The 25000-nt window shown below is 38.3% G+C and overlaps 1 protein-coding gene across 2 annotated transcripts in view; it reads right to left on the bottom strand.

The window, feature by feature from the left end:
* Positions 1 to 24990, bottom strand: part of COG5 (component of oligomeric golgi complex 5) — a 180859-nt gene extending 155869 nt beyond the window's left edge. Inside the window, exons 1-6 of one of the 2 annotated variants that reach the window (XM_072032652.1) lie at positions 24861 to 24990; positions 23949 to 24088; positions 22909 to 22966; positions 20008 to 20062; positions 19839 to 19908; positions 14434 to 14554 (exon numbers count right to left, since the gene is read on the bottom strand). In XM_072032652.1, coding sequence (XP_071888753.1) covers positions 14434 to 14554; positions 19839 to 19908; positions 20008 to 20062; positions 22909 to 22966; positions 23949 to 24088; positions 24861 to 24930 — 514 coding nt within the window. In that variant the 5' untranslated portion in view covers positions 24931 to 24990. Of the gene's footprint in view, positions 1 to 14433; positions 14555 to 19838; positions 19909 to 20007; positions 20063 to 22908; positions 22967 to 23948; positions 24089 to 24860 lie in introns of those variants that run through there. The other variant, XM_072032653.1, reaches the window with a different exon arrangement.
* Positions 24991 to 25000: the final 10 nt, after the last annotated feature.

Consider the following 25000-nt stretch of genomic DNA (forward strand, 5'->3'; position numbering starts at 1 on the left):
CCACAGCTGTGTTTCATTTAAAAATCTCCAGTTTTTACTACATCTTTAGTTTGCAAGATAGGTCAGCTAAAAATTGGGGGAAAATTTTTGAATTATTTACAATCTGCCACAGAAACAGTGAGTTCCAACAATAATAGGATGTTCCTTCTTTTAACAAGGTTAGGTCTTCACATCTTTCCCTGAAGTGACATGAAGACCATGCTGTTCCTCAGCTGCAGAGGGGCCACGCTGAAGGTAACACTATAGGTAACCAGATTTGGTGCCTCTGGGCACCAATGAAGGTTGGCCCTGAATGGTGAACAAATAAAAAGACCATACTAATTTACTTTTCAAACCATAACAGAGTCCATTAAATATTTGATGAAACTATTTTAAGATTACGAGCATGAGGCAGGAAACAAGGTAAAACTACTCATGTGAAAACAGCTGTTTTCAAAGCTGCTTCCTATGTTCAAGGATTAAATCTTGCTCCACTCATTACCTTCTATTACATACAGCAACACCTTCACTGATCCTTAAGGCAAGGCAGGAATGACACTTAGAAGAATAATGGCTCTCATCCAGCACCTGAACACAGATCAGACTTCAGTCCTCTTTCATAGCTATTTGGTTAGTTGGTTTGTTGGGTTTTTGTTTGTTTGTTTTGGGTGTTGTTTTCTTTTTAAACCTGAACTTGCTCACACATTACATATCAACAGCTATATATCAACATTGTTACTGTGTTTAGGATTTGAATAACCAGTATTTGCTTTTACTTGAGGAATTACAACAAACCTGTGTACACATTCCCATTTTTCAATTATTATATACTTCTGAATTTGCCAGGCCTCATTTTCCAGTCCTTAGCTCTTGTCATTTCTTTCTCTGCTAATCAACAAGCCCTTCTGTGACCCTTTATTTTCTCCCCATGAATGCACCTCTACAGTCTTAATCTTCAAGAAAAAGAGGCCATTTAATCTCCCACTGTGACATGTATAATTGCATTTATTCACAGGTCTCCACAAAACTGTGTTTTTTTCTGCATAGCACAATTCCCCACACCAGTTGCTGAAGTACAGATTTGCCTGCTACAGCTGCATGAATGCTAGGACAGAAACAACATCAGAAAAGCAACCTCAGCACGGATGCAGTCCTATTCCAGTATTTTACCTAAGTTTAGTAGAGTATTTTCATATTTTTAAAAACAAATCATGAGGGTTTGGTTTTGTTTTAATAGACGTGTGTATATGAGTTGAATATATAAAATGCCCTGCCCATCCACATCTGCTTTTCCTCCAGTAATCTGCCATAATCTGAGGTCCATACCCAGTGCACACTATCACTACCTTACCTCTGCTCCTCTTTTCCAGATCTCCTAATAACAAATTTATCTGCCAAGAATGTACAGCAACTGTGAAGTGAGGAAAAGTTGGCTTATTTAAATACTTAGGGGAACAATACCTTAAGTGATTTAAATCATCTAAATTACAGATATTACACATGAAATGAATATATAATGTGCCTACAGAATTTCTTTAATCAACTAAGCAATCAAATACTACAAATTTGTCTGAGCATACATATTTTCCATTAAAAAAATATTTGACTATCATTCATTCAACTTCGTACTCTTGAAATCTCCTTTAAAATGAATTCAACTCCTCTACTATTTTTCTGTAACAGCTGTGTGTCTAACTGACTGATTTTAACAGAAATCCTCATTTCCCTTTCTGAATGCTGGACTTTGCCCTTCCCCATTCAACAAGAAGTTATAAACAAATGGCTCCAGGAAATTAGTACATTTGTCTAACATCCTCCTTACTTATTGCTGGAATACGAGGTATCTTTAATTTATAGATGAACAAATTACCCTGCCTCTCTCCAAAAGTAAAGCAAGAGCATTTACTGAAAAATAAAATTCTAATATTCTGCCTCCTCCTATCCTCAATCATTATGAACATTCTGGATGCCTGTATAATGGTAAGATTATTCTGTGATAGGTATCTTTCTGGTTCTTGCCAGCCGTGGATATTCCTGCAATATTTTAAACTTGTATCTATCCACATCATGCATATCATTATGTTTACATCTTCCTTTCCAGTTACAACTGTTGTCCTTGCTTTGTCGCTACATTAGAAGAGGCCTGTAGCCAGCACTACCCTCTTTCTTGATCGCCAAAAAAAAACCACCAGTATTTCACAGTCTAGTAAGTCTTGTCAATAAGCTTTCAATTTTCAAGTTTGTCTAAATACATTTGTCAAAAATATTGACCAGATCAACTGCATTAGAAAATTAACTCTTTTCAGAATTGAAACATGAAACACTGGATCTATTCTCAGTTTGTCCTCCGTGGCACAACTACTGATCTTCTGGCAACAACTGGCTCCCAAATCCAGTAAGTTTATTTATAATAAGAGAATGCAGAATAACATTTTCCTTGTTGATTGTAATAATTCCTGTTTAGAAATTAGTGATGTTTTATTACAGGCCATAGGAAACGCTTAGTCTGGGCTCCCAACACCATCATCTCTTCTTCCACACATCTCAGAAACATATCTAGAAAACAATTATTCATTTTTTTCTGGCTTAATTCAGTGGATTGTGAAACTAACACCTTTGGGATTTTGTTATCTGTCTCTCTAATCTGTATGCGTTTGCAGATGTAACATCTTACCGTGTTATCCTCAATGAAATTCTCCAGACAGGATTTTTGGCTAATAGCTACCACCATTATTTGATTTTTCCAGACAAACCAAATGCACACTTCTTTTCCTTGGTCAAGTTACTTGTCCTTTTCATCCCTTTCCATCCTCTCTAACACTATTTCTGAATCCAACTGTTCAAAGGGAACAATCTCAGACACGATGTAATTTTTGAATTACATCGTGTAATGTTCTTCTTCGGTACAACCACCAGGTTATACAGTAATAAACTCTTCAGTCCCAGAAGAAAGAAAAAGATAAATATTATGAACTGCTTCTCAGTGTTATTTCCTTGACCACTAAGCAACAGATTTCACCATTTGCCATACATAAACAAAAGGAAGTGCACATCCTCTCTGCTATCCTCAGCCAAACTCCCCTAGAAAAAAATACGTAGGTGAATCTTCTCCATGCCATCCCAAGGGGAAGTGAATAGCTATCAAATTTGAACCACTGAGTTTGATCAGCTTAGAGATGATTCCTCTGGCTCTGGGAGAATTAGCCTGCGACATACTCAAAAATTTACAAGATGCAAAAAGATAATCTTCTAGAGATTCACAGCTATCCTCTGTATGTCTTCCCTTCTCTCAGCCAAAAATCATTCTTTTAAACTCTTTTCTCATAATTATAATAATTCCTGTCCAAAAAGAATATCCTCTTTGGCAGGCCGTTAAATCTCCCCCTCCTTCCTAAGTTCTTACCCACTATCACTCCTTTCCTGCTGGGATCCTTTGTTGGAAGCAAATAAATCAAAACCTGCCAGGCCCCAGATTTTACTTTGTATCTGTTTCAGCCTAAGGCAGGTACAAATATATAGCCCTACAACCAGAACTTCTGTATATAGATCATGACAGAGTTTCATAAGTCACTCATTATGGCAAACTTGAAGGATGTTTATGATCATTTAGAGGAAACTAGACACCAAATAAACCCACTGTTACATTTGGCTTTATTTTCAAGAACTGCATGCAGAAAGGAAAGTGAAATTTCAAGAGAAACCAAGAACAGTTATGGCTTTTTTTAAAAAAAGTGACACAGCAATGAAACAGCAATGAAACTACCACAACAGAAACCAAACTTTTAGAAATTTGAGGTAGTCTAAATTCAAGCCCTATTTAAGGCTTATGATGAAAAATACAAATCCAATAGGATTTTTTTTTCTTGCATCAATTCAGACTTAGCCTTTTCTCTCATATGCCTAAAATTACTTACTAAAATTACTTCTTGAAAATGGTTAGAAAAAGAATGCATGCCAGAGATAAGGTAAAACACAGCAACTATTTAGATAAAATGATTTGTCTAAAAAGATTTCGAAGCTAGGAATGTTAACCACAGCAAAACACAATTTGATGGTAAAAACTGCATATTTTTTCTGTCTTGTTCAAAGAGGATGAAGAAGTCTTATGCTATTAGGCTCCTATTAATGAAAAAATATACTGTTTTCCATGTCATTTTGGTAAATGCATAGTAATTCAGTATCTTAAAGCAAATAGATTGAATTAATGAACTCGATGCATACTATCAAGATTTTTCTTCCTTCGTTTCAAAAGCCAACAAGAACAAATATCAGCAGAAGCTCCTTACCTTTGCATAAACGGTAAAGATGGCATAAAATGAAATAAGATGCCATAGAACAAGATCGTTATGTTCACAATTGAAACAGAGAAAGAAATAAGCGGGTGGTATATCAACTACAGAAGGAGGACTGGCTTCTCGTTACACAAAATTTGGTTGTAAAACATAATTCATGAAACAATATGATTCCGCAGAAGCTTGAGTAGCTCTTCCTTTAATTTACAATAAATCAAATGGTGACTTTGGCAAATATGAAGCCAGGAACACCACTAAGAAAATAACAAGATCTTCCTAGTAAACAAAAGGAAGTTTTGTTAACAATAACTGCCCATAGCTATACGTGGCACTCCTTTCAATGAAACGCCAGATCAATTAATAAAATCATAAACTTTCTTTAGATAGTAAATTGAAGCATTACAAATACGCTTTTTTCTTTATCAATGTATAAAATAGCCTCTTCAACCACCTCTGTTGTATGACTGTAAATTGAACGTTTCTATCAAGGTTCTGACATTAAAAATAAAGAATTATTTTGCAATATATTGGACAATGCCAGCGTGACAGTATCCATAAGAAACACAGAAACACAGTATCTGGTGTGCATATATGTGTGCATACATATATATACAGTCACAGAGTAATTATATACTTTATACTAAATGTATAGTCTAAGAGCATATATAGTGTATACACAAACACACTATATATGCTCTCTATATACACTACATATGCTCTCAGACTATATATTTAGTATATAATTAGTCTGTGATTAAATGCACTATTAACAATATACAGTTAATCAACAATATAACTAGAGCAACAGACCATCATTTTCACATTTTTACTGCTATGGAAAAGCAGTTAAGACAGCATACTCTATACATATTCCCATGTGTGATACTGGCTCTTTATACTCATATTTATGATGAACATCTCCTTTTTTTTTTTTTAAAAATTCTTCATAAAGTTTGATTTTTATATAAAAGTTTTTTGTTGTTGTTTTGTTTTTGTTTTCCAAAAGCAAGTGCTCAGCTTCTAAACAGTTTTTAAGGTTTTAATATTATTTTTGTGTCTGCTTGACCTTCCCAACAGATAGCTTTTTTTTAGCCTGGAATACTACAAATACGACTTTATAAAGACACTTCTTGCAAAATCCTCCATCTTATGATAAGAAAGCCCCAGGCAAAAAACACCCTCAGGGACAAAACGACAAAAAAAGGGACAACGTGAAATTGAAGGACATGGAGATCACACTAAATTACAGAAAGGAATAGTATACTCAAGCCCAGGCAATTTCAGCAAAGGTCTGGCAGTATTTCTACTAACATCACCAGGGATGGAAAAAAAATGTTTTAGCAAGATTGTTGCACTTACAGTGGATGCAGATACACCATCTAAAGCAGCAGCATTCAAAAATAATGCAGATGGCTCCGAGCCAGTAATAAAGTTCAGTCACTCTCAGCAGGACTAATTACCCCAGGCTAAGCATCATGCTAGCATGGCTGTGTAATTTCTATTAATCAAATCAGTTCAGCTACCCCTACAGAACAGTGCACTACGCTACAGACATGCTATACTGGATAGAGGACACTAGGTCCTGCACAAGGCAGTATGTTTTAACGCATCTAAATCCTTGAGCAAAAGTGCCATGAAAGCAACTTTTCCCTCCAGATCGATGTGCTGATTCTTATGAGAAACTGTGCACAGCGATAATAATACCAACAAATGTCTGCCCTGTGGAAAGGGCTCACTGACGTAATATTAACCAATCCTTCCTCACTTTAATTGGAATTTTGTTCAACCCAAGATCTGGCTCTGCAACCATGCACTCTAATTTTTTGCTTGGAATAGAGAAAAATTAAGTTAATCTCGGAATATGTAAGGGAAGAAGAAGGCAGTGAAAGATAGATACCATGGTATCTGTGGCAGGTGTTTAGCCAGCTTACCACTGCAAGGTTTGCAACAGTCGAGTACAGATGCATGATGTATTTAATGTTACCTCAAAAAATGCTGCAGTCAAAATGAAATCATTTTTGTACAACAGTATTTATTTAACCTGAAGGACAAGTATCCCAATCAGCCAACCTACAATCACTTCAGAGTAAGTCTCCTTCATGTTCTAGTCAGATTATTTATGTTTTGATATTAGAGTCATAGAAACACAAGGTTGGAAAGGGCCTACAAGATCATCTAGTCCAACCATCCTCCCACCATCAATACTACCCACTAAGCTATTAAATCATATCTCGTAGCACCTCATCCAGGCACCTCTTGAACACCACGAGGGACGGTGACTCCACCACCTCCCCGGGCAGGCCGTTACAATGCCTGACCACTCTTTGAGAGAAAAAGTTTTTCCTGTTATCTAATCTAAATCTCACCAAGTTCAACTTGTGGCCATTTCCTAGAGTCCTGTCTGTGAGAAGAGGCCGACACCGAGCTCCCCACAGCTTCCTTTCAGGTAGCTGCAGAGAGCAATAAGGTCTGCCCTGAGCCTCCTCTGCAGTCACAATAACCCCAGTGCCCTCAGCTGCTCCTCACAGGACTTGTGCTCCAGGCCCCTCACCAGTTTTGCTGCTCTTCTCTGGACACCCTCCAGGGCCTCGATGTCCTTCTTGTACTGAGGGGCCCAAAGCTGAACACAGCACTTGAGGTGCGGCCTCACCAGAGCAGAGCCCAGGGGGACGATCACCTCCCTGCTCCTGCTGGCCTCACTATTTCTAATACAGGCCGGGACGCCACCGGCCTTCTTGGCCACCTGGGCACACTGCTGGCTCATGTTCAGTCGAGCATCGATCAACACTCCCAGGTGCTTTTCCTCTTCACAGTCTTCTAGCCACTCTGCCCCAATCCTATAGCGTTGCATGGGTTATTGTGGCCGAAGTGCAGGACCCAGCACTTGGCTTATGGAAACTCATCGCATTCGCCTCAGCCCAGCAGTCCAGCCTGTCCAGATCCCTCTGACTGGCCACCCTTCCCTCAGGCAGATCAACACTACCTCCCAGCTTGGTGTCATGTTAAATTAACAAAACACCCTGTGGAAACAATATGCAGAGTGAATTACAACTTGCAACAGATATGGATAATTGGTATCAAACAAGTATGAACCCTTACTATTAAAATGAGTTAAGTTTTCAGTTAATTAGAGCTGTTGTTTCCTGAATACTGACTAGTGCTACTTAGTATTTTGATGAATACTGTGCATCATCATTCTCAGCTATTAAAAACCTAAAGGGTAAATTACCATCTTTCTTAAAAACAATAGGATCTCTGAGAGATAGATATCTTGCCTTCTGTCTTGGCAAAGGAAAAAAAAGTACAGATATGGCATTTACATTCACACAGTCAGTACCACCTTCCCTCTTGTGCTCACTGCACTCTCCAGGGAATTTTGACAGAACAGCTTTGGAGGGTCACTTTAGCAGCACTCAGTAACATGACGAGCTGTGTGAAGTTCACTTGACTGTCAGTTACACAGCGAGTAACCAGAACAGAAGTAATTGTGCCAGAGGGGCGAGCTGAAGGTCTTTGAGGAGATTTATCCACTATTTCATCTGAAGGACTGGTAAGAAGAAGATGAACTAATGTGACAGCCTGAATTTTTCAATTGCGCTGTCCCAAAATTTCAGGAGGTAACTGGGCAGTGTCTTACAAACCAACTCACGGGAAGCGAACTGAACATCAAGCAGTTCAATTAACCAAAACTTCACTATAATACAACCTCTATTAACAGAGGAGGGGAGGAGAGGGGAGGGAAAAGGAGGAGTAGCACCTCCGAGATGGCAGCAGGTCAGCTTAGTCCTGCTGCTTTCAAAGCAAAAGCACCTCTATCTAAAGTATTGCTGACACATGTCTGTCTAAACTGCTTTTAGAAAACCTCCAAATACTGCTTCTGCCCATAATGATAATTTTGGGGCAGCTATGAAAACATCTCCCAGCATTTCAGATAAAAATGTTCTGTTTCATTTTAGGCCCATTACTTACTGTTTTGATCACAGGGGATGTGGAGAGCTATTTACTCCCTTCCCACCTGGAAAAACTCTGGTTTATCTGAAGAATGTTACTGTGCCTCTCAAACCCCTCTTCTCCAAACCAAAAAGCCATGCACTTTCAGTTGCTCCACCCGCTGCCCATCCTCAAGACCTTCAGCCATCGCTATTGCTGTAATTAGGATTTTCTCCAATTAACCTATGCCTTCCTTGAATGAGGTGCCTTAGAGGAGGCTTGATTCTCCAGCTGAAGCACGAACAAAAGGTTTCAAGTGCCTTGCACAAAACACCTTCCCTTATAAAGATCAGTATGAATTTTCATTGCCAGCAATGTCACACTGTTACAAAACAAATGAACAACTGGCTTGCACTCAATTTGTGAAGAACTATCAAGCCTTCATCTAAGCACAGGTCTACTAAGCACAGAACTACTACCTACACAGTCATTTCTCAAATTTCTGCTGTTAATTACAAGTATTTATTGCTAGGACTTTGCACTTGTCTGGAAGAGAAATGAAAGCAATTCAACTAAGACATATCTCCAATTTGCTAAGAATATTCTTCATTCTAATCCTGTTTCCCAGCATACTTTCCATTCTTCTCTGCTTGATTAGTACTTGTAAATTTAATAAGGATATACCATATTACATCACTCAACTCATTAATGAAAACACGAGAACACATTTCAACAAAACCCCACTTGATGTATGTTCACTTGTGCAACAGTGAACAACTGCTGATGACTTCTCAGGTACAGTTTTCTCAAAACTTTTGCTTCTACTGCACAACATTTTCATCTGCATTATATTGCTGACCTTGCTAGTATGATGCAGTGTCAAGAGCCCCATTTAAATCAAACTACAGGGCAGTCATTGATTTCTCTAGTCTGAAGACGTGCTATGCTGCCAAGGAAGAAAATGCAGTCGTTTAAACAAGATTCACGTGGTTTAGTATTTAACAGCATTTTTATATTCTAGACTCCTATATTTTATTTGTTCTGGAGTTCCTTTGCTTATAGAACTTAAGTTCGAGTTGTCTACGTAAAATAGGAGCCAGTGAGTTGTATTTTCATTAAGGCAAACATTCCAGTCTTTTGGATTCTCATCTCTCTCTCCCAGGAGTTCTCCAAGATAACCACTAAGAATAATGAGATTACTCTGAAAAGCAGTTGGGATACATTAGGATGGACATACATAATATATTTTATATTTGCATTTAAAATATCTATATACACACATAAATATACATGCACACAAAGGACTATATATGCACAAACCCTCCTTTCTGCAGAATAGGCCCATGTTTAAACAGCTACACAGAAGAAAAAAAATAGACTTATGTTTAACATACTTGGAAAGATTTTACTCTGTTTAATGACATGGGCATTTTCAAAGGTATGGAGAATAGCGACTGTGTGCCATTATACAACAATGTTCTACAAGAACAAAATCTGAAATGAAAATGAATTTTCACAGAGAAATTTCATTTTTCCCTCAATCAAGCATTACTTTGTGTTACTGTATGACACAAACTGGGTGTCAAGAGCCGTAAGACTATAGATAGCTTCACAATCTACAGTGGTGCTCCCTTTCAGTGGAAACTCCAGTTTATTGCATGGAGCAGGAATACTAAAAAAACACACAAACATAGAAACTTCAATACTCGGTAAGACAAGATCCTACCAATGCAGCACTCGTCAAGGCAACAGAAGAGGTCATTTTCCCCCTCCCATTTCCTTTAATTTTGATTCTAACAAACTTGCCAGCTGTACCCAGGCTTTTTCTTGTTTAAATACCATGACACATCTGGTTTACCTCGGAAAGGTACTTTTTTCTATCCTTCACAGGGGAATGTTTCAGGCCCAAGATCAAAATCACGTTTGTACAGATGTCACTAGTTTCATGATGCACTTCAGAAGACAGTTACCACTACATCCCTTATGCCAGCTACAAAAAAAAAGCTTTCCAGACATAGCCAAAGGACTTCCTTCAAACTATTTCACCCAATAACACGTATATCCTAACGTCAGTTTTCTCTATCCAGCCTACACTTCTTTACAGAAGTGAGTTCTATTTCTTTTTATTTCCCTCAAGTCTTCTGTTGTTATTAAGACTAAATAACCGCCACGTGGAAGCTTTGCTAGCCTCCTAGAAAAATCATGATACTTATCTAAGACTTCCTCCATTTTAGCTAGACCTGCATATCTGTTAATATTTTGCCTTCTTTGTACAATTATGTACCTTTAAATTGAGGTCGGAGTCTTACCTTCCCCCATCTTCTCCTCTCCTAAAATACTTGGAAGACAGTATTTCCCAGAGCAACTTCTATATTGAAGACACCCAATTAAATATTTCAATATCCCTTCCCCTTCATTTTATGGCTGCACAGTTTAGTCACAGACTAACTTTGCGTTTACCGAAGAGCAAAATTATGGCTGCTGCGAAAGTATGTCTCCAAGTTTTACATGCTCACAAGGTCATTCAAGCAAATAAATTCACTTGCTGTAAAATAAATTATAATGCAGCCATACACAGAGACTAGGGGTTTATTATAATTAGAAGTCTAAGCATTTGTATGAATAATGATGACATCAAGTTATAGTTATTGAACAAACAAAAGACATAAATCCTTTATTGTCCGTAGCTAGCTCTGTAAATGATAAATGGAATTAACGACTTGTCCAGCTATTCACAGTGCAGCTACTAATTTTTTCATCTTCAACTGATCAGTTAGTGACAACTAGAGACAGTAATTTCTGCATATGCACGTGGAAGACAGCATATTAGGTATTGATTTTTCAATACCTATAGAATTTCTTCTGTAAAGGAGAACTGTCTATAGCATACCATTTGCTTTTTCACATTCTATTGTTTAACCTTGCTTAGGAACATTTCTTTTTCACTTTACAAAACATCCATATAAAAGCATCACAAACAAGAGTAGTCAGGGCATGTAATCCACTGTATTACCCACTGCGTGACACCTGAATGTGTCACGTGCTTTACCTACCCATATGCTGCATCAGATTCTGTAATATGAAGAAGAATAAACCAGAGAACCAGCTAATAGCTCGTTTAATGAACTATCACAGCTCTGCTTCTGCTTTGATAGGGGACCCAAAGAAGTGTGTTAGGAGGTGGATGAGCTGCAGAAGGTTTATATATATGTATATATACACACACACACCATTTAATCTCCAAAAATTATATATTAAATTCAGTTTTTCTTCTTACTGTGTTGAAACAGAAAGTTAATTTCAAACAATATGAAAGTCTAACACAGAGGAATTTTAGGTCTACTTCAGCTTTAAGTAAAGATCTCAGTGAAAATATTACCAGTTGTTTTCAGAGTCAAGTTCCTAACATCACCGGCTGTTCTGCAGTTCTGCAGGCTATCAGCAACTTAACAAAGTACCCAGGAAGAAAAAACCCTTCTTGGTAAAAGCTGGTGTTTCTTGTATCCATATACCTAAATGGACACACACACAGGTTTCCTGCACACCATACATACACACAGAGTGTATCAGGATGTAAAAATAAATGTCCAGTATCCCAAGACCCCACTAAGAATAACCTATAAGCATGTTATATTAGACTATAGAAAATGCAGAGCTTTCATAGAAAAATCACACTGCTGATGATTTCACAAAGCAGAAATGATATTGTACTAGAAGCACGACAGAAAGGTAACAAACAACAGGAAGATTTTTTCCCTGAATAGCAGCCAAAGGGATATTCAGAAACATCTGGCTGAAAACACAGATTTTTAGTAATATTGGCTGTGATCCCCAGTTCAAAAGCAAGCCTTCATGATGCAGAGCTCCCTAACCAACACCAGGCTTTCATGCTGCCCATCTCTACCACCTACTTACTACCATCAGATGTTGCAGTACTTCCTAAACCCCCCCCAAAGCTTTCACATCCCACCACCAAATAACCAGTGTCTGTTCTCCATGCCTTCCACCCTCACGATGTTTACTTTCTGTTTAAAACAAAAAGCAAACTTACTGTTTACTTTCCTCCCCTGTGAGCAGTCACCCCACTCCTAGTAAACCATCACCAAACAGGACAGACCCTGCTCTGACCTCTCTGCACTGTGGTGTTCCCATGCACCCAGGTGCTGGCCTTCGTGGCCATCTGGGAGGCAGGAAAACTTCAGAACAGGCAAGGTAGGAAAAACAGAGAAAAACAGAGAGCTGAAAGGTGAGGGAGGGATGCAGATAAAGAGGTAAGAGAGGAGAAAGGAAGAGACATCAGGAAAAGAAAGGAAGGGAGAAATGATAATAGACAAGGGATTTTACCTGGCTATAAATTGTCCAGAATTAAATTAAGGGCCACAAGCCTTGGCTTCTCCCATGCCTTGTAGGATGAAACTCAAGAGTGCTTCCTAAGGGGACACATTTCCCTTCAACAATAATAATTACTCAGACTTTCACAAGCTTCAGGAAAAACAAAAAAAAAAAAAAACAAGTATTTGAAAACAAGAAACTCAAAAAAATTGTGGCACTTTAACAAAAGAAAGTGGAAGGTCTCCTTTTAAATCGTAAAAGAAAGAGGAAGGAGGGTAATAAAAGGCTTTTTCTTTTTTTTAAAGAAATCCTAAAAACTACACAAGATAGCATAAACGTCTCATATTACCATTAAATTGTACTAATTATTTGAATAGGATCTAGCATTCAGATTAATCCCACAAGATTTGTAATTCAGGCAGTTAAAAGACAGCATTACTTACATATCCTCGTGATGAGAGGAGAGACCAAAACCAAGACACAGTAGCAAAAATATATACTAGCTTAGAACACTACAATTGATGCTCTGGTGCTTCAGCCAAACTGATAAACTAAATAAATATTTAAACTTCCCATTTGCAACATAGCATCTGCTAATTATAAGACTAAATCATTGTCTAATAATTTTTTGATTACCCAGTATAAAAGGAGCAGTAGTGACAAATACGCACAATAAACCTCAGGATGATTCTGAATGTTTGATAGTTCTGCCCTCCCACAACCTATTTTTGGAAGCTGAAATTTGACTACCAAATTAAACCAAAGGAGAAACAACTGGCAAGATACCATATACAACAGTGATGACTGATCTCCAAGACTAATGGGATGTTCTTCGCTGCTTCCTGCAGCACCGTGTGGAAGTACCCAAGCTAGCTGAAGAACGAAAAACAGTCCAGCAACGTAACACGAGTGTCACGAGAAGTATTTTATCACTCTTTCTACAAGCCAGTAAAATCCAGAGTAAATTAGTCACTGCTGCAGCAGAATGCTTCCAGTATCTGAATTAGCCTAGGTATCTGTGTATCGTATCACATATGGTTTTCATAAAGGTCAAAGGGCCAATAAATTTCTTTTAAGACACAAGCTGTCATTCAAATTATGCCTTATTGTACTGCAATGTCTTCCTAAAGCTAAATATACAATCTGTCACCTCTGAAGGTATTTTATACAAACTGGAAAGGAAAAAAGACGCTGGTATGTAAGGAATAACGAGCGGCACTGGGAAGGGGGCAGTATGCTGACCAAGGATGGCGCCAGATCAGAGCCTGCCCTGAACAGAAGCCACCCTGCCTTGGGAGATAACAGAAGACATCCTGTCCTGGGAGACAACAGCAGCCATGCTGCCCTGCAACAAAGAACCACCATTCTGAAGGAACGTTACGCGTATGTGTTCAGAATTGTTTGGACTACAGCGGACAAAATGAAGATTGTACAAGTATAAGAACCCAGAGAAAGCTTTGAGCACAGCCCCTCCTTGGAAGCACCCAGCTTAAGCTGATATATGGGTACTATTAAATTCTCACTGTGTTAATAAAAAGGACGACTCTGAGCTGACTCCGGATGCCTGGGGACACCCATTCTCCATATGGGTTTCCCATAACAGAACAAACCAGTCAGAAATTAATTATCTGTAAAAATTGTTGCCCCAAAAAAAAATTCTCACAAAATTTTCATGATATTAAATACCTTTATCTAGAGAAGTCATATAAAAAAACTGAAGATGCTGAATGAAGGTACCAAATTCAGAACAGTTCTGTCCACACCATTTCACAACTCAAGTCAGGAAACAGAACCACAGTAAAAAGTTTTAGGGGATTCTTTGTTTCTGAAGTCAAACACCGTCGTAAGTCGTATGAGTGCAAGCTAAAAATGCCTCTAAAAGTAACTAAGAAGGACTCACCAAGTTCATTGAGACTCTGGGCAGCTTTTGTTATCTCCCTGCTTCCTCCTTGCAGTTGTCCTTGAAGTCTCTTACTGAGATGCAAGATGCGTATTATCCTCCGCAGCAAGTCACAGGCAGCCTGCAGAGAAATCCTAGCATTAAAGGATATTATCAGCTCATTACAATCACATAATTTTAGGCCTCAAATATGGAAACATTTTAACTGAAAAGGAAATATGAATGTGAATAAAAACAAAGAACTTTAGAACACTGAAAAGGATTTTTGTCACAATTTAATGCAATGACAGATGACTTTCAACAGCTGGAAATTATATTTATTGGGCTACTGAGATTATACTGTTATTACTAGCAAAAAAAAAGTAAATTCAGGACCCTATGACAGAGACATATCCTATTTCTATCCAGAAGTGAGCTTTTTTATGTATTGAATTCCTTCTAAATAGTTCTCCCCTCTCTAAACATGAGTAAAATTAAGAAGTGGGCTTTGTCAATTAAATATTGATCCAAAATAAGCAAAATGGCAGCATTTACTACTGAGGACAATAAAACTTAAAGGCTTAAAAGTGTTGTTATAAATATTGACTCTTACAGTAAGAATGTATGTAAACATTCATTTTCATCAAAACTTTCCTAAGGCCAGTAATCTACATGCAGTCAACTCTTAGTTCATATTATTTCACAGGTTTATGAAAATACATCTTAAAATTAAGATGGATGCATATGCAAATTTTCAGGAAAAATATTTCCATGTTTTCATTAGTACCAATTCAGAACAAAGATATTGCTGACATCTGAATCAAACATAATAGTTTCACCATTTTTCACCCAACCCACGTTTTCAAACAGGTTTTCTCATTCTACGCAGTAAACAACAGAGACAAAGAGTTAGATCAAGTGCATGATGAATTTTTTAAGTCTTACAATGGAAGAGGGTTCTCATGACATAAGAGGAGTCCTAAAGATGCATCAAAGTTTTTAGAGATCAGTAACCACAAACCATATAACCAGAGACCATAGAACAAGCAGAGATAATAGACTTCATCTAGGACTGGACTGAGTCTGTCAGGTTAGGAGGTACGTGCTACAGGAGAAGCAACATTCTGGAGTGGCTAGCATCAAAACTACAACTCAGAAGTGTGATTTAGAAGAAGGGACAGAAGTGTATGGATTTCAGTAGTCACTGGCATTACTTTGAAACTTGTCTCCAGCATCTGCAATCAGATTAACAAGAGGTATAAGTAAGAAATTTGGAATGAGTAAGAAGAGTTGTTCAGTTATTTTCCCTTGTACTGACAATAAATCCTCCTGAAATGTTTATCTTATGGATACCAAGATGAAATTAAAATTACTTTAAAAAATATTCAGTACTTGACAGATTTTGAACCCTTTTTTTAGACTCAAGTTTAGGTCTTGAAAACTAATGTTAAGCACACATATTTTCGTATATAATCGCTTCAGCCAATATTCAGTGGACTGCACAACTTGCCAATCCCTACTGTACGACAGCATAAAACAATGGAAATACATATATTAACATTTCATTCAACATCTAGGCACGACAAAAGAAGGAAAAATTACAAAAGCCCCACAGAGACAAAGCACCGAAAGCACACACACTCATTGCTTTCGGCTCTGTATCACACAGCATTAAGTGCGAGTTTCCTAGGCATTCTGAGATGACTTAACCACATGATTTCTATTATTAGTGAGAACCAAGTGGGGCTTATCCTGCTTTTGAGAGATTAACATATCAGTTTTTATTAATCCATTTCTTTAATTAGAAAAATCTTGATCCGCATATCACTTTCATATCTGTGAACTAAATTTCTGCAAGCCGGATCAAAAATAGCTTTTGATATTGTGCACTGTGCTTCACCAAATATGAGGGCACAGTATTACTACTTTGCCTTCAGATTTAATTATTTCCTAATCCAATTGTGTACCTCTGACTAACGTTTTTCCCTAGGAATTCAACTTCAGTTATCTTCTGACCATCTTGTACTTTACATGCTGAAGAATATTTCTCTTTCATTTGATTGTTGTTCGTTATCTCCCATACCAAGAAACAACCTTTTGAAAGGACTATTGAGCTGAATAAGAGCTAGGAAAAGCTATATTGAGATCCAACTTCTAACCCTGCGAATTAGGAGGGAGAGAAAATTCACACTGAAGATGCGCTCTTAACTTTACAGCCATCGCTACTGCATTGTGCCCTTGACAAACATTACGTTTCACATAAGTATTTCCACTTACATGACTTGTGCAACTTCATAAAACTCTCAGTCACGATAAAAGAATGCAATATATGAGGACTGTGTAATGGAAATAAAAAAACACATCTAGTAGCGGAGTTGTTCAGGGATGCTAGATTACCAAGCCTGACCACTGGCACAGCAGAAGTCTGAATTAATTCAAGAAACAGTCACTTCTGGAGTTAAAATAGTATGCTTTCCTAAAGGAGATACTTCCATACAAGAAGGAATCAATTCCACTGTTCAAGCAAGAAGTAATTTGGAACAAAGCCAGTGGCCTAAGTTAGGCCCAGTGTTTTAATAAAATTAAAAAATCAAGCACAATTTTTTGGGAGATTGCATGTTAGTTATCTGCTGAAATTTAAACCAACATATCAACACTCTTGCTAAAATTTAAATTAACAAAAAGCCTCTTACTCTTAAATTAGTTTTATGAAATTATTGAAGGAAGACAATTACAAAGAGAAGACCACCTGACATTCTGCCAGCACACAGCTCATATATGCAATTGCAGATATCTGCCAGATCACAATGCAAATGAACTGCATATATATATGTGATATATATATATATGCTTGTATATACAACACAATATATATGAGATATGCTTGCATATGTAACAGAAGCCTGAAGAAAGATGGGACAGTCCACTATTTTAAGACTACATTGACTGTTTAGGTTCTGTAGTACCAGGAAAAACTCTGCTACTGGAAAATACTTTAAAGAGAGAATAATTTTAAACTATAGAAATATGTTTTTTAAATAAAAAAGCTTTCAAAATTTCTGATATTATAGGGATTTTTAAACTCTAATATATCCAAAATTAAGAACATATGTAGAAACAGTTAGAAATCCACAGAAAATAACTCTCTGAAGGACAAACTCTCTGTCTACATATTTCAGCTCTTAACTAATCCCGTTTAGCTTGTGATATTCCATGGAAAGACTATGAATGTGCTCAGAAGAGGATAGCATGATTTAAAATAGGAAGTAAGCTTTGTGAGTCTACTACTCCCCTGGGATGCCATGAAGCTGTAAGTGCAGAGCAAGAAATAATACAAGCATACAAAAGAGATTTAGAATTCGGGACTGGATTTGAAGTTTGACAATGAATTTGCAGTGAGAATGTTTATGAAAAAGCCAGACTATATTAAAAACAATTAAGGATAGCAAAATCTAGCTTTATGCAAGCCAAATACTCCTTCAGTTTGTGAGCAGTCCCATAGCAATCAAAGGAGAAGCACTGAAGTAATACAACCATGAATACAGGAGGCCCTTAAACACCACGCAGTTCAGCAAAGCAGCAAAGGATAACTGCCAACCCTACAGGTTTTGATAGAGAGCATCCTCTTTTATCAGTCACCTACTTTGTTTTAATACACTTACTGTACTAACTGTATATCAAATGATAAAATTAGCAAGTTTGAAAGTGTCTGTGCCACAAGTGTCTCATTCATAAACCGTGCCACAGCCAGGAAGTGAGTTGTTTGCTGTGCTGATGCCCTTCCTTCCTGAACAAATAAGGCAACCAGGTAAAAGGACACAACAGCAACATAATGCACTCACTACGTATCTGACAAGACAAGGGGACAGCAGCTCTCATGCTAAGGACTCTGCTAGACAAGCTAGTCATCCTTTTTTTGTGCACTGAGGGAAGTTGGCAGCTTTGGATGCAAGAATGGAGCCTAGCACGCTGCCTTCACCCTAAACATTTTTTTTTTTTTTTGGACTGGCATTTAGAACAAGAGGACTCACAGCTCAGAAAAAACAGGTATTACAAATGCCCCTGCACAGGCTGAGTAATGCTGACCCCAGCCCCTGGGTGCATGATGCTTTCACACCACAGAAAAACCCATGTAACCTCTGTATGGCCATATCCCTGCTAGAGCAAAGAGGAAGCAAAGCAAACCCAAGAAATATTGCCTACATTCAGGGCCTTCCACTTTGACTTTGTGTAAAGTCAAGGAAGAAATGATCTTGATCTTTAGCCTCAAATTCCCGCAACACTTTCCACACTTGTAACATACACCCAAGAACAAATAAGAAAATGTGCACCTAACCTGGCACACGGAAGTCATGGACAGTTTGCCCATTGGCAAAAACACTGACAGCTGGAGTTGGGAAGAACAGGAGAAGCAGCTGAACAAACTGGCTGAACAGACTGGTAAGAGCTTCCTGCTGAACTTCATTGCTACTGAAAATGATGTAGAACATATCAGAGCTTCATCCAAGAGACTAGTGCACTTGCTCCACCAGCCCCCAGACTGGAAGCTGCGTGCCACTGTTTGCAGTCTCACCTCCTCTAGTGTACAACAGCAGACAATGGCAACCTCCCTGAGCATATATCCACAGCTCACATTTCTGCTACTAGAAGATAAATCCCTAGCTCTACAAACCCAAGGTAAATTTGTGAAGAGAAACAGTTCAAACAGTAACTCATTTAACAGTCACAGATTTGAAGTTGTGTTTCTTTTCAAACCATACGCTGAACAGAACGCAGCTATATTAACTCCTGAAGATCTATGGAATAGTTTTAAGCTATAATAAAATTAGAAATAGAAGCGTTTGACACTTACCTCACCATCACTGTGAAAAGCTCTCTACAACTGCTCTCCGTTAACACAGAAGTACACTCTCTGTAGACTCCACTTACATTTAAAAGATAGGAACAGCTACGTACCTGGGCTTATGAAACACTGGAACCACAACTGGCTCTGTAAATTGCACCTTGGCTATCTTGAAAGAATTATTTCCCAAACTCTTTACTAAACTGCAGTTGAGCCTGCACTCATGTAAATGTGAAAAGTATCTCCAACACGCTGATACCGTAACAGTATCAAATATACCCAGACAGTAATGAAAATTTAATTAACCTGTGTTCTTATAGCCTTTCATTCTTACCCACCATCTCTACAGAAACTAACAAAGCCAATGCAAAGGTCAGTTTCCTACTTTGTAACGTGAAGCATTTCTCAGTAGTTCATGAGGAGACACACAAATACTGACTTTCACTCAGAAATACTGAGAGCAAACTGCAGTCTACTGCTGGAAATCCCATCCATATCTGACGATTCACCTGGGGGGACTAGAGGACCGTGAAACAAAGCATATTAAAAAGACTTTTTAAAATGTATTTTTAATACAACTTACCTGAAGCTTTGCTAGCTGAGCTGTGCGAGATACTATTTTATTGTAGGGATCAATGATTTTGGCTCTAATTCTAAAAATAAAAAGAGAAGTTTATTTGTGGAAGTATTAATAAGTACATAACAGAACAATTAAGAATTTAGGCTTTCTAATCACATCATGAACGGCATACCTATCAACAGTACTTTGTAGAGCACCAATTCTAGTCTGCATCATTTGGAGGACACCTGCAAAATAAAGCAGATGTTTTAAACATAACACATCAATTATAGAAAGAACTATTCCTCAAATTACATCTCCTGCAGACTACTTCTACATAAAAAAAGAGCAGTTTCACCCTTCACAATAAAATATTCAAAGAGATTGAAATGAATGAGACACACGATATTTGGAAATAACCTGAGCAGGTAATCAGTGAACTACTGAATGTCATGGAAAAATTTACTGGTACAGAACAAAAACCTACAGAAGATATATTGCTCTGAAATTCATCATATGATAAGTTTCAAATAATATTTAGAGGAGATTGCTTTCTAAGAGAATGATGATCAAGATGCTGTTCAAAGGCATATAACCTGATACAAACAGCAGAACGTGATATAAAAAAATGCCACAACTTGTTTAACAAAGGAACTAGACAGTTCAGAGAAACTGAAAAGATAAGCAATTCTATTTCAAGATTTTCTTCCTGTGCATAAGCATCTTGAGCAAAAAAGTAAGGTATCGATGTCATTGTGAGAACATCTAATTTAGATTACAAACAGAGCAAACTAGCCTAATCGTGTCTGCTCCAGATGAATTTGGAAAAGCAGCACAAAGAAAACCTACAAGCACGGTTTTCTTTTCTTCCTAAATTGCAAATAAAGCAGTCAAGGGTAGCAGTCATTTTTACAATGTGGAATCAGCCTGCTGAGAATTTAATTAAGTTACGCAAACCCAGACCTATGAAATTATTTTTTTTCAGTTATTGTAAGCACTCTCAAACATCCTACGTTTTTGTAAAGCCCTGTTTACAAGCTTGTCTTCATCAAATTGGGCAGAACTACAATAAGATACAAAAAGACAAAAGATAAACAAAATTACTGCTAATAGCGTTTTATTCAGTTTGTTCTGTACTGGAACTGTATTTCGTCTGTATTGTATAAATATGCCTACTCCCATATTCTCTGTATTTCAAATCTATTAATTTGGCTGTTGTGAGATTCAGGGGTCTTCTGACATCTGTAGATGGAAGGACAGCCACGCAATTCTCACACACCAGAAGATGAAGATATAATAGGATCAATTCTCCACTCTACATTGAAATGAGGCACAGTGAAGTAACATTGCTTGCTACATGTCTGGTGTATGCTCTTTAGCAATACAACAGTACCTCCTGCCAGAAGACATTATTAGGATGGATGAAAAGGTAATCTACCCTCTGCATCTGGTGTATAAGATACAGGATGATACTATCTAGCCCATCTTGAGCTAACACAGGATTCAATATACCTGTTCAGCTATCTATAGAAACGGAACCAAAAAAAAGAGTATTTATCAGTGTATAGATTAACAAAGTGAACAGACCTAAAAAAAAAAAAAAAAAAAATCCCCAGCAATTTACTCAGTAAGTTGGGCAGAGTAAAGGTTTTGCAAATATCATGTTTCCTTGCACAAAACTGTTGTTTCTACTAATGTTTCAAGTGTCTATAAATCTCAGGATTAGAACTCTCCTGTATTTCTCTTTCCCTCACACATGGTAGAGTCCTTTTAAGGAGAATAACCCTACATTAATGAAAAAAATAATGAATTTTTTGGCAGATTAGATTTTATTTTTACTTTTGGTTATCATCTGTAAAAAATCTGTTACTTACCACACCTGACCTATAGAATTGTTTTATAAATGAACAGCTGTTTTTGAAATACTTCAGTCTTTCCTCAGAGCAATTTTAGGTAGGAATGCCTTCAAAAACAGAAACGATTTCTGAACACTCAGGTCCACTGAGCACAAATTGATGAAGATTGTGACTGGAAGACATTGATCCATTAGACAGATGTAGATGTCGACTATAGATTCTTATCTTATTTGGAGGATGAACAAAGATTCCAGACTTCCTATGCTTTAATTTCCAACTGTTTAAAAAACTGTTTGCTAGATTAAATAAGCATTTCTCTATTTTTATATCTACATATAAATGCCAAAAATTGAATACCATGTCCAACAATTTCCAGTTGCTCACTGGTACTACAAGTGTCAGCAACCAGAAACTCTCTGGTTATGCTAAAACCTGAAAGCAGATGATGAGACAAAGACAAGTTACTCTACAAGCTGCAAAATATAGGTGGGGAAGAGAATACGCTTGGATCTCATCATGTAAATTAGCGTGTTATAGAAGTAAATACCTTTCTGGGAAAGAAAAAAAAAAAAACACACACCCACAAGATCATACAAAGTTCCCAAGTGTCAAAGAGCAGAGCAGAATGACAGGTCTAATGAGCTTCTGGCAGATTCATATTCTGCAACCATTTTTCTGTACAGATTCCATGGTTCTCAAGTAAAGCCTTTACAAGCCAGCAGTTTATATTAAAAGCATGAACTCAAATAGTGGAATAAAACACACACAAAAAAAAAAAATGCATTGAATTTACTAGTTTCCTACTAGGAAAAAATCATCTCAGTGCAGTGAAGATCATGTGTTAAAGCCTCTTCGCTTAAGACTTCTAAGCTATGCGACACACGCATATGCATTTACAAACATGGTATTTATGGCAATAGATGCTGCAATGAATTAGATTAATTTAGAAAAAATATATATTAAAAGGCCAAAAAGACTTGATTGCTAAAGTTACTCAGAACTGATTATCAAGATACTTTTTCCTATTAAGTAGTTATTGCAGGGGACTATCAGTCAAATCTTCTCCCTGGAGCTCCATCTGCTGACATAAAAAAAAAAAAAAACACTGCCAAATTATTTCTCAGAAGTAAGATCTGTAGCTACAAAAACCAAAGTGGACAGTGAATGATGTTCCCTGTGCACATGTTAAAAATGCTTCCTCACTCATAATAAATAGCAAATAAGGTCACTGTTCCTACCTTCCAGGGATTCAATTCCAGTTGCTTGAGCCAACAGGTCTTCATGTCTTGCAACAACCTTTAAAAAATTAAAAAAAAAAAAGAGAGAAATGAGAAATCACAATAGAAGAATGCATGGAGATATGCACCTGAGAGGGATATTAAATTATCATAGTCTTCCTACATTAAGAAGACACAGGAAAAAGCAGCCACACCTTAAAGATGAAAGGGTTTTCAGAACACATTTTACTTCACAAAAACGGTAAGCTCAGAATGGGAAGAGGGTCAGTTATTGCAGCATAGCTGACATATTAAGTCAGCAGAGCAATCAATCATGTTTCAACACACCATCACATAAAATAATTATAAATGTAAGCTTACTAATCACACAGTAATTACATATTTTTAGTATTTTCATTTCTATTTATGAAAGTTAAAAACTAATTCCTAAAGAATTTACCAATGAGGGGGAGCAGTTTCTCAAATCACACACAAATTTAACATGCACTCTCACGGAAAGGTCAACAGTTTTGTGGTGTCTGTGTGGATTTTACCAAACTGTCTTTGATTATCCAAACTCAAGAGCCTTTCTGAAGGTGTGGAGGTGTGTAAGCATAGGTTACGTTGCCCAGCTAAAGGTGAGGATTAGGGCCTAGGATACGCTCCAGCACAGGATGAAAGGGTGCAAGACATATCATTCACTGTCTTCTCACAGTCACCATGCCAAAACACTGAAAAGCTTTTCTGATAGCTGACAGGATTAATTTGAAAGAATTAGGGAGCATCCTTACGAAGAGTGGAACCTCTGTGCATATGGAAACTGAGTGCAGAAACAAAACAAAACCAAACAGTGTACAGCTTCTTCACAGGGGTATTAGGAGTGAGCTTGACTGAGTTAGGTATCAGACTCACTACTCTTTCTGCTGCAAGCTGTATTTTCAGTTAGTTAGTGCTTGCACAGTTAGCTGGGCAATTTCAGAAGCAACAAGACCATAAGACTACTCGGCGTTTAATCAGTTTATATCAACCACCCCAGAGCAGCAGGCATGCTTTAAACTTACTTGTAAATGAAGCTCTTTATCCAGCTGACTAATACCTTGGGCGAGTTTTGCTAGTTGCTCAGCTATCACAGCCTGATGGATGGACTGCGAAGTGTAAGCTTTCACATCAAAGTCTTCTCTGAAGAAGTCAGCATAACATTCTGAAAGAGATTTAGATGTTATCTCCGTGCTTCAAACCAGCAATACTTGTGGACGTACAGCATACATCTCGCAGCACACAGACCTCTCCTCAGTTTCTCCAGATGTAACAGCATGCGGCCTCGCATAATAAGTGTGACACTGACTTACTTGAGAAGAGACTACAAGCAAGAGAAACATGCTTGGAGATGATGCCTGTTTTGTTGTCTGTTTTTGTAAATGGTGAAAAAGAGCACACGTTCCTTTAATCCCCACTTTTTTCTTGAAAAGGCACTGACACCTTCCAACTTTTCAGACGTAACCAGGGTGAGGCCGCAGAGGCTGGACCCAGAACCAGCACACAGCAGCCCCCACTGGGAACGACAGCAGCCAAACACCCAACTTCACGAAGCGTACCGCGCCTGATAATGGCGTTAATTTATAATGCTAAATTAAGAAATGATGCCGTAGGGGTGGTTTTTAACGAAGTGAGACTTTGCACGGAAGGCTCCCCGGTGATATTACCAAGACGAGCAGGGGAACACGGGCAAGGCACCGGGCAGGCAGGGACAGGGAGCAGGAGCAGGAAGAGGCACAGGGGCAGGAACAGGGCTAAGAACAGGGGGCAGAGGCCGGTCTCTGCCATGCAGGCAGCACCCCATGCACCGGGCAGCCCCACTTTCCCCTCCTCTTTCCCCTCCCGATCCCCAACCCGGACCCCTGAGGCAGCAGCGGGGGTCCCGGGGACACAACGCGGCGCCTCCGTCCCCACAGCCCCGTCCCCCCCGGGCTCACCGTCGGCCAGCAGCTCGGCCAGGGCCGGGGCGGGGAGCGGGGCCGCTCCGGCCGCCTCCTCCTCCTCCATGCTGGCAGGTGCCGGCGGCCCCGCGTCACTCCCGGGCGGCGGCGCAGGGCGATGATGGCGAAGGAGAGCG

This window comes from Anas platyrhynchos, chromosome 1 (assembly GCF_047663525.1).
Source record: "Anas platyrhynchos isolate ZD024472 breed Pekin duck chromosome 1, IASCAAS_PekinDuck_T2T, whole genome shotgun sequence".
Classification (NCBI taxonomy): domain Eukaryota; kingdom Metazoa; phylum Chordata; class Aves; order Anseriformes; family Anatidae; genus Anas; species Anas platyrhynchos.